General features: G+C 39.2%; 2 protein-coding genes across 2 annotated transcripts; one reads left to right on the forward strand and one right to left on the reverse strand.

The window, feature by feature from the left end:
* The first annotated feature begins 221 nt into the window (after positions 1-221).
* On the forward strand, positions 222-2,603 carry LOC122484332 (olfactory receptor 1102-like). The gene is made up of 2 exons (XM_043582293.1): positions 222-1,168; positions 2,501-2,603. The coding sequence occupies exons 1-2, from the start codon at positions 222-224 to the stop codon at positions 2,601-2,603; spliced, it is 1,050 nt and encodes a 349-aa protein (XP_043438228.1).
* Positions 2,604-7,673: 5,070 nt separating this feature from the next.
* LOC122482766 (olfactory receptor 10AG1-like) lies at positions 7,674-8,630 on the reverse strand. The gene has a single exon (XM_043579062.1). It carries the CDS (start codon positions 8,628-8,630, stop codon positions 7,674-7,676), a length of 957 nt encoding a protein of 318 aa, XP_043434997.1.
* Between the last annotated feature and the right edge of the window lie 2,814 nt (positions 8,631-11,444).

Raw genomic sequence — 11,444 nt, forward strand, 5'->3', positions numbered from 1 at the left:
TGTAGCCAACAATGAAATGAAATAATTTATTTAATTTGTTTGAACAGGGTGATGCATCCACTTGGACTCAACTTCTTCATTGCTGCCTATTCCTTGACTGCCAAAGGTATCAATATGTCCTTCTAAGAAATAGACATGAGGCCGTGATTGAGTAGATTGCATTTTCCAAGAAGAAAAAAAAAAAGACGTATTGTCTTTAAAACCTATAAATAAAATCTGAAATGTCAGCAGTGCCATCAGATTTAGATTTATACAGGATTCAGATGGAAAATGTGACTGAAGTCACAACATTTATATTGATGGGCTTCACAAATGATTTTAAGCTGCAAGTTTTCCTATTTTTCCTATTTCTAGCAATCTATCTTTTTACGATGATGGGAAACTTGGGAATGGTTTTATTGGTCATTGGGGATTCTCGGCTCCACAACCCTATGTACTATTTTCTGAGTGTCTTATCATTCCTGGACGCCTGCTACTCTTCAGCTGTCACCCCAAAAATGTTAGTCAATTTCTTGTCAGAGAATAAAGCCATTTCATTCCTTGGATGTGCAGCACAGATGTTTCTCTTTGTTACTTTCGGAACCACGGAATGTTTTATCTTAGCTGCAATGGCTTATGATCGTTATGTAGCAATCTACAACCCTCTCCTGTATTCAGTTAGAATGTCACCCAGAGTCTACGTGCCGCTCATAATTTCCTGCTATGTTGGTGGCTTTCTGCATGCTACTTTACACACCGTGGCTACTTTTCGTCTATCCTTCTGTGCATCCAATGAAATTAAACATGTCTTTTGTGACATCCCTCCTCTTCTCGCTATTTCTTGTTCTGACACTCACATAAACCAACTGCTAGTCTTCTACTTTGCGGGATCTATTGAGATATCCACTATCCTCATAGTCCTGGTCTCCTATGGTTTCATTCTGTTGGCCATTCTGAGGATGCATTCCGCTGAAGGGAGGCGGAAGGTCTTTTCCACGTGTGGCTCTCACCTAACTGGAGTATCGATTTTTCACGGTACGGTTCTTTTCATGTATGTGAGACCTAATTCCAGCTATGCTTTGGATCATGATATGATAGTGTCAGTATTTTACACGATTGTGATTCCTATGCTGAATCCCATCATCTATAGTTTGAGGAACAAAGATGTGAAAGATGCAATGAAAAGAGTGTTTGGTAAAAGCTGGTTTGCCAATAAAGTATACTTTTCACACTAAACGTTAAATTGAAAGAAATGAAAATTAATGGAACTGTCTTCAGACAAAAAGCTATGATTCAAGTGATTTGTTTTCATTAATTGGTGTATTTCTGTTATTTTGGGGAATTTTTAAATAAAGATCATAGTCAACTCACCACCAAAGCAGTTTTTACACAAGCAGAAACTGTCATCCATTTGCTTCTGTGAAATTGAATAAAGGGAAACTCATTTAAGATGGGAATCAAGGGGCCAGCAGGGAGAGCACTTGCGTCCTTCCACTTGTGGTCAACAGAACCAAAAGGAAGAGATGTATCTTGTATTCCCAAAAGGATGAATTCTAGACTTTACTACCCCAGCAAGAGGAAGAAAGGTTTCCTTCTCCCCTGACTACAGCCCAGCCAGCCAAGGACTGTCACAACCCACGCAATGCAAAACCACTATACTTGAACTCTCAACTTACTCCTAAAGACTTTTGTTTACAAGAGCCCTTCCCAACTCTCTCTGTCTTTTATAAAAGAGCTGTCCTTCTCCTCTTTCTCTGGACTTGCTAATGTTTTTTTACCATAGCTTGCATGGCCCAAAGTACAATTCTCTGCTACATTGAATAAACCCATTTTGCAACTAAAATAATTGACTGTTTTATTTTTAAGTTTAGCACTTCTTAATAAAATTATACATACATACATATATATATATATATATATATATTACACTATGTTTAAACATATATATCCACAGGAAAACACATACGTGCATGTAAACACATGTATATATGCCATATTGGTTGTATTGTTTTGCTAGGGATGCCATAGCAAAGTACCACAGACAGGTTGCTTAAACAAAAAATGTATATATATTATTTTCTCACAGCTCCAGACATGAGAAGCCTAAGGTCAAGGTGATGCCAGGGTTGACTTCTCCTGAAGCCTCCCTCCTACATTTGTAGGTGGACAGTTTTCATTCATTCATTGTCTCCGTGATTTTTTTTTCTCATGTCAGTGTCTTAATCTATTTCTGTAAGATTAACAGTCATAGGCAATACAACGTCATTTTAAGTTAATTACCTCCTCAAAGATCCTGTCTCCACGTACAGTTACCTTCTGAAGTATTAGAGGAGATAAGATTTCAACATACAAATATTGGATTTATTTACACACATACATATGCGTGCACACTCATGGAATCCCATGTATGTGTATCTTTACACTAAATTGTATAATATTATCTTCCTTCTCCCTATAATGCAAATTGGATAATCTGTCATAGTTTCAGTTATAAGCAAACATCATACTTCTGTCTGACAAGCTTGAGAAAATGCCGCCTCATTCATAGCAAAACCATGGCTCGCGTAATCCCAATCTGCTTTTCAAGGATTCATTTGCATCTGAGTCCAGAGCAAGCACACTGATCTAACCTTAAATCTGTCCATTGGCGGCAATCTAATCCCAGACTATGATTCCAGGACCACAGCTAATGTGTTCAAATCCCTGGTGGCACTACCATGCTGTGTGTGAGGATGTATTTCTCCCCCTTTTAGTACATCATGCAGAGCATGGACATAAATCTACTTTTGCTTCCTTATGGAACACGGAGAGCAGACACTAGCATTAATCAAAATTATACCTAAACTCAAGAATGACAAAAGACAGGCACCATTCAGGATAAGATACAGCCAGCTGGCAGATTTGGCTGTTTACACCACTAAGCCTCAACCCATCCTAATAGGTTTCCCTAGAGGCTTGGTTCAGACTCAGCTTTGGCTCTGTTTTCCTACCACCTTGTGATGGCTTTGAAGATGCCGCCACCTCTCAGTGCCCGGGCCCAAGATCCAAGGTACAGAAGAGAGTCTCTACCATGCACCAGTTTAGCCCTGCTTTCAGCAGGCTTTATTTGCATTGCAAGGATAGATCTCCTTCAAAGTTAGTTATAGGGACACCTCAGAGACATTGTGGGTGCAGTTCCAGACCACAGTAATGAATTGAATATTGCAATAAAGCAAAATAAACTGAATATTAAAAAGTAATAATAAAAACACTTTATTGCTAAAAAATGCTAACCATCATCTCAACTTTCAACAAGTCATAATCTTTTTGCTTGTGGATTCTTATCTCAGTGTTCATGGCTTCTGACTGATCAGGGTGCTGGGCTGAAGGCTGGGGTGGCTGTGGCAATTTCTTAAATTAAGACAACAATGACATTTGCTGCATCGATAGACTCTTTCTTTCAGTAAAGATCTCCCTGTCACACGTGATGCTGTTCGTTAGCATTTACCCACAGTAGAACTTTCCAAATTGGAATCAATCTTCACAAAACCTGCTGCAGCTTTATCACCTATGTTTATGTACTGTTCTAAATCTTTTGCTGTCAATCAAACAATGTTTAAAGCTTCACCAGGAGTAGCTTCCATTTCAAACAAAACAAAGCAAAACACATTCTTTATTCATCCATGAAGAACATATCCCATTCGTTAGTTTGATCATGAGATGGCAGCAATTTAGTCACCTGTTCAGGCCCCTCCTCTCACTCTGGCTCTCTTGCTATTCCCTCCACATCTGCAGTTACTTCCTTCATCAAAGTCTTCTTTTAAATTTTTTTTAAAGTTTATTTATTTTTGAGAGACAGAACATGAGCGGGGGAGGAGCAGAAAGAGAGGGAGACACAGAATGCAAAGTAGGCTCCAGGCTCTGAGTTGTCAGCACAGAGTCCCATACGGGGCCAGAACTCACAAACCACGAGATCATGACCTGAGCTGAAGTCAGATGCTTAACAGACTGAGCCACCCAGGTGCCCCTACATTTTTCTTTCTTTTTTTTTTTTAACGTTTATTTATTTTTGAGACAGAGAGAGACAGAGCATGAACAGGGGAGGGGCAGAGAGAGAGGGAGACACAGAATCGGAAACAGGCTCCAGGCTCTGAGCCATCAACCCAGAGCCCGACGCGGGGCTCAAACTCACGGACCGCGAGGTCATGACCTGAGCTGAAGTCGGATGCTTAACCAACTGCGCCACCCAGGCGCCCCTAAATTTTTATTTTTAAAGTGTTTATTTATTTTAGAGAGAGAGAGCAAGAGAGAGAGAGAAGAAGAGAGAGCATGCAACATGTATGAATGGAGTAGGGGCAGAGAGAGAGGGGACAGAGGGTCCAAAGTGGGTTCTGCACTCACAGCAGAGGGCCTGAATCAAGACTCGAACTCATGAACCATGAGATCATGACCTGAGCTGAAATTGGACGCTCAACCGACTGAACCATCTGGGTGGGCCCCTACACTAAAGTCTTGAATCCCACTACTTCCTCCACTAAAGGCAGAATGGTGAGTCCTTTCCAGAAGGTTTTTCAGTTTACTTTTCCCAGGTCCATCAAAGAGATCCCTATCTACGGCAGCTATCACTTCACAAAATGCATTTCTTAGATAATAAAACTTGAAAGTTATAATTATTAATTGATCCATGAGCTGCTAAATTGTCTTAGCAGGCATGGAAACCACACTAATCTTGTCCATCTCCATCAAAACTCTCAGATGATCAGATGCATGGTCAATGGGCAGTAGTAGCTTGAACGAAATCTTTTTTTTTTTTTTTGAGTGGTAGGTCTCAACTGTAGGCGTAAAATAGTCAGTAAACCACGTTGGAAACAGATGTGCTGTCATCCAGACTGTGTTGTCCCATTTCTAAGGCACAGGCAGAGTAGATTTAGCATAATTAGCATAATTCCTAAGGACCTTAGGACTTTCAGAATGGTAAATGAGGACTGGTTTCAACTTAAAGCGAGCAGCTGCACTAGCCCCAAATGAGATAGAGTCAGCCTGTCCTTTGAAGATTTGAAGTCAGGTATTGACTTCTCCTCTCCCGCTGTGAAAGTCCTATATGGCATCTTCTTCCAGTAGAAGGCTGTTTCATCTCTGGTGAAAAATCTGTTGTTGAGTGAGGCCACCTTCATTAGTATCTTAGCTGGATCTTGTTGGTAACTTGCTGAAGCTTCTGTATAGCTTCTGTTGCTTTATCTTGCCCTTTGATGTTATGGAGATATTTTCTTTCCTTTAACCTCATGAACCAACCTCTGCTAGCTTCGGACTTTTCTTCTAGTTTTACCTCTCTCAGCCTTCATAGAACTGGAGAGAGTCAGAGCCTTGCTCTCGGATAAGCTTTGGGATAAGGGAATGTCGTGGCTGGTTTGATCTTCTATCCAGACAACTAAAACTTTCTCCACATCAACAATAAGGCTGTTTCACTTTCTTATCATTTCTGGGTTCAATGGAGAAACACTTTTAATTTCCTTTAAGAACTTCTCTTTTGCATTTACAAACTTGGCTGTTTGGTACAAGAGGCCTACCTGCCAGCCTATTTTTGGCATTAAGCACACCTTCCTCACTAAGCTGAATCATTTCTAAGCTTTCTATTTAAAGTGTGATTTTTTTTTTCACTTGAACACTTAGAGGTCATTGTAGGATTATCAACTGGCTTAATTTCACTATTCTTGTGTCTCAGGGAATAGGGAGGCCTGAGGAGAGGAAGAGAGACAGGTGAACGACCAGTCGGTGGAGCTTTCAGAACACACAGTACATTCATTGGTTAAACTTGCCTTCTTACATGAGTGCAGTCATGGAACCCCAAGACATCAAAGATCGCTGACCACAGATCACCATAACAAGTGTAATAATAATGAAAAAGGTTGAAATATTGTGAGAGTTACCAAAATGTGACCCAGCTTTGTTAAAATTATACGATGATGACCTTGATAATTGTTTCTTAGCATTTGTTTTTCTTTCTTTTCTTTTCTTTTTTTCCTTTAAGTTGAAGTTTTATGCCAGGGAGGAATCATAGGGAAGTTGTGTTATATATACTCTTTTATTCCTTCTAAAGAACTCTGGTGATAAATGCAGTATGGTAATGGAGAAGGTGAAGGGGGGAGTGAAGGTATTCTTTATTTTCAAAGGAATATTAGGGGAGGCCTGCTGGGAATACCCAAGGGCCTGGAATGGTTGGTGCCCAGAGGTTTACAGAATCTGGAATGGTGTGGAGGAAACAGATATGGGAAGAACAGTATTGACTAATAGGAGTTTTATCAAATTTTGCTTCTTTAATGTGCAGATTTACTCTTTCCTGTCTTCCTACACAGCTATTTCTTTGTCATTAAGACACTGGAAAGTTTCTTTTAAAAAAAGAAAGAAGGGAAATTGCTGATTTCTACTTCAAGAAGGGAGGAAGAGATAAGAAATGTAACTCACACAGCCCAGAACTAACATTTTTTTTAACGTTTATTTATTTTTGAGAGACAGAGACAGAGCACGAGTGGGGGAGGGGCAGAGAGAGAGAGGGAGACACAGAATCCAAAGCAGGGTCCAGGCTCTGAGCTGTCAGCACAGAGCCCAACGTGGGGGTCGAACTCTGGAGCCATGAGATCATGACAAGAGCTGCAGTTGAATGCTTAACCAACTGAGCCACCCAGGTGCCCCACCAGAGCTAACATTTTGATAGTTTTATATAAAACTCATTTCAATTACCCAAAACTGTTATCTCTTTCTCCCCACATTTGCATCATTTCTATACATTTAAAATCTATATGTCCAAATTACCATCAAGTCTTCTAATTAACATGACAAAAGTAAAGTAGATTAGGTAACATTCTGGAGGAAGACTGGATCCTGGAAAGGAGATAATGTGGCCCCCTTTTCCATATGTGAATTCAGCTTTAGGGAATAGCTGATGACTCACCAATAAAAAACAGATTGAATGTGAATTATCTGTAACATGTCAACTGTACTTAGTACCATTGGATTCAAATCCTTCCTTTCTTTACATGACCTCACCTGATTAGAAGGTGATTACTAATCAAGAGCAGATAAAATATCAGTAGTTCAACTTTTATTATTTGTCATCCTTTCCATGTAACAAAGTTAACTAGATGTCTAATATTTTTCATATAATATGTTGGGACTGGAGATAGAAAAATGAATAATCTTTCTGTGAAACAGAAAATGTTGGCCATATTCTGGAATCTTACCAAAAAGCAGCAGTAACAGCACCTTTAATAACTCCTATGTGTTGTTTTAAATATTTCAATACTTTGGATTAAATGTGGGATTAATATACTGTTTAAAAATAACAACTGTGGGGCACCTAGTTGGCTCAGTAGGTTAAGTGTCAGACTCTCGATTTTGGGTCAAGTCATGATCTCATGGTTCATGAGTTTGAACCCAGCATCAGGTTCTGGGACTGACAGCACAGAGCCTGTTTGGGATTCTCTCTTTCCCTCTCTCTCTCTGCCTGTCCACCACTCATGCTGTCTCTCTCTCTATCTCTCAAAATAAATAAATAAACATTAAAAAATAACTGCTGAGTTTATTTAATATGAGATAAGAATATGGCAACACTTCAATAGAATAAATAAGAGTCCTTAAAAAATTGGAGACGAACCAACATGAATGGATGGAGACTGTGATAAATAAGAAAATAGCTTTTACAAAGCTATGTTTTTGAGTCATATTACAATCCATTTTGGTAAGAATTTTTTGAGTGCCACCAAAACATCTTTGTTTCTCAGACAATATATTATGGGATTAAACATTGGTGTCACAACACTGTAAAAGAGAGAAAGAAATTTGTCCATTCCTGTTGAATGGCTGGACTTTGGTCTCAAATACGAAATGATGCCTGATCCAAAGAATAAAGCCACAACCACAAGGTGGGAAGAACATGTAGAGAATGCCTTGGCTCGCCCAGCGGCTGATGGCAGCTTCAGGATGGTTGAGATTATTTTCACATAAGATCCAAGAATCAACATAAAAGGAATAGTGACAACTAGAACAGCAACTGTATAAACCACTATCTCAATCGTAAAAGTATCCCCACAGGCAAGCTTAAGTATTGGAGGTATGTCACAGAAAAAGTGATTCAACTGATTGGATCCACAGAAGGGCAGAGAGAAGATTAGGTAGGTGAACCCTATGTGTACTGGAATTCCAGTGATCCAACAGCCAGCTGCCAATTGGATACACAGCCTACTGTTCATGATGAGAGGGTAGAGTAAGGGGTTGCAAATGGCGACATACCTGTCGTAAGCCATTGCAGTCAAAATAAAGCACTCGGTGGCTCCAAAGACCAGAAAGAAATACATTTGTGTAGCACAGGCCAGAAAGGAAATACTTCTACTTTGTCTACAAAGATCTGTTAATAATCTGGGGACTGTGACTGACACATAACATATTTCCAAGGAAGAAAAGTTCCCAAGGAAAAAATACATGGGAGTCCGGAGGGAGGGATCAATCTGGGTTATTATGATAATGAGGCTATTTCCCATCAGAATAATCACATAAATTATCAAAAACACCCCAAAAAGAAACTCTTGGAGGTCAGGAACATCAGAAAAGCCAAGCAGGATGAAATCCATTAATGTAGTGTGATTCCCTCGTGGAGGATATTGTCCTTTAGATTCCATCTACAAAGAAAATGATTTCAAGGCTTAGAATTCTCTTCAACTGCTGGGCCCATTGCGGAATGGGACATATTAAATAGATGATTTCAAATCCACTGACACAGGATAGATATCCAGTTTTTCTGTTTTTTGTTTTCTATTGTTGGTGATATATTTCAAATCCAACATCTCCAAATTCCAGTACACAAAAACAGAAAGTAATCTTAAACACTAATCTTCCTGCTGCTATTAATAACATATATAAATGGATAACACAGCAAAACAAACAACAATAAAATAAAAACAAAACGCATCAGGTAGCCTATTCTTAGGATAAGAACTGCACTAATTAATACAGGACGTTCTCTAATGAGGAATGTGTCTCTTTCCTGATTGATCTGGTATCTACAGTACTTTATTTGTTTTTTTTCTGCGTAACACCTTTTTTTAATGTTTATTATTGAGAGAGAGAGAGTGAGAGAGAGAGAACACACATAAACGGGGGAGGGGCAGAGAGCAAGGGGGACAGAAAATCTGAAGTGGTCTCCATGTTGAAAGCAGAGGGCCCAATGTGGGGCTAGAACCTGCAAACCACGAGATCATGACCTGAGCTGTAGTTGGATGCTTAACCAACTGAGCCACCCAGGTGTCCCTGCCTAGCACCTCCTAATTTCCAATCAATTTGTATGATTTTTTCATGTTTGGTTTGACGTTTCCTCTGTGAACTCCATCTCAGATAACCACAGGGCAAGGTGGTCAGTAGGACTGCATAGCCAGGCCCTGCCTCAGGTCAGTCTTGGCTGCTCGCTAACTGGGAAAGAGACTTAGAATCTGATCAGGAAAATAGGGTATATTGCCCAGATTCCATCAGAGAAAAAGACTTCATTTAACATACCATATACTGTTGTGTTAGAAATCATGTACCATACATAGTAACTGTCATATGTTCGGAATGTAAAATAAATTATATAAGATTTTGATGTAATACGTCCTTAACCCTACCATGCCTCTCTCCAAAATCTTAATAATTCTGTTTATATTCCAAATGTTAGGACTTTAGGAATAATCAGATAAGTTTAGGGCTTTTATGGAGTAATTAAACAAGGAAAATGGGAAATAAAAGGTGTGAGGGAATTTGATCTTAGGGTTGACACATCTGATGCCAGACAAAATGTGAAATCTGTTTTTGTATACCTTACTTTTACCTCTAAGTATGCGTTTCTGAATATATAATTAATACACGATATACTTTTCATATAAATTATAAACATATCAATCGATACATATTTTTAATATATATTATAGCTTACTTTGAATAAATACTGTGTATTATGAATATATACAGTTGACCCTTGAAAAATGCACCAAGCCCATCCCAGGCAGCCAAAAATCTGGGTATAACTTTTGACTCCCTCAAAACTTAGTTACTAACATAAACAGTCAATTAGCTCATGTTTTGTATGTTATAGGTATTATATACTTATAGGTAGTCATACAATACAGTAAGCTAGAGAGGGACGCCTGGGTGGCTCAGTTGGTTGAGCGTCTGACTTTGGCTCAGGCCATGGTTTCATGTTTGTGAGTTCAAGCCCTGCGTCGGGCTCTGTGCTGACATCTCAGATCCTGGAGCCTGCATCATAGTCTATGTCATCCTGTAACTCTGCCTCTCCCCCTCGTGCATACTCTCTGTCTGTCTCTCAAAAATAAATAAATATTTTAAAAAATAAGGTAAGCTAGAGAAATAAAATCAGAAGAAAAAGAAAACACATTTATAGCATCTACTGCCAAAAAACCCCACATACAGTGAACGAGTGGACCCATGCGGTTCAAACTGTTTTTCAAGGGTCAGCTGTCTTCTAAATATCTACAGCTGACTAACCACCGGGAAGCACAGCACTAAATGCGCTGTAGATGGATTCTACCCCGCTTCTTCAGTAAGTAAGCATTTTTAGACCACCTAAGTTTGCTCTCTCTGCCACCACCCTGCATCCAGAGACACCGCATCACTTTTTGTGATTTTCAGCTAGCCTTCATTAATGCCAAACTGTGACCTTTTATGTAGATGGTCACAGACTCCGAGACCCATATTGCCATGAGTTTTGAGTCTCTTTCTCAGTTTCTCAGACTCCAAATTTGCCTTCCTTTTCCTCCAATACAACCCCCCTTTCTTCTTTTAAGACCCGGCTCCTCCCACCTCGGACAGATCCCACAAGACTGAAGCAATTTACAATTTATACTTGGCCTATCTGACTTTTCACACATCCTCAGTGCCTCCCTCCTTAGTTCAGTGAATCCTCTATTCTGACTTTAATTTTCACAGCATACCCTGAAGATAAAAGCCCTCTCCTGGTTCCTCTCTGTTTATGGCTCAGAGCGGTCAAGAGGAGGGACAAGGACCTGGACGTTTCAGGTTCAAATAATATGTTCTATAAACTGGGACTGCGCGCATGCTCCCCACATCCTCTCTTGCCATCATCTCTACCTTTGTTCTGCTGATCTCTCTTTCTTTGTTTTCTCCTCTTTTCACACTTTGGCAGTTATCTCCCCCGTTTTATATCTTGTCAAAAGTTTCATGATTTTATATCATCTTTCCTATATATTTCTTTCTTCAGAAGTTCCTCAGAAAAAATTGCAATGGAAAAAGAATTGAATTTTCAGTGACCCAGATATGTTTGATGAACATACATTATATAGGAACAGATATATACAGGAACAAATATATACAGGAACAAATATATATATATATATATATATATATATATACACATATATATAGTGTGTGTGTGTGTGTGTGTGTGTGTGGTTTATTATGAATAAATCCTGAGTGTATTCAATACA

The sequence above is a fragment of the Prionailurus bengalensis genome, chromosome D1, assembly GCF_016509475.1.
Source record: "Prionailurus bengalensis isolate Pbe53 chromosome D1, Fcat_Pben_1.1_paternal_pri, whole genome shotgun sequence".
Classification (NCBI taxonomy): domain Eukaryota; kingdom Metazoa; phylum Chordata; class Mammalia; order Carnivora; family Felidae; genus Prionailurus; species Prionailurus bengalensis.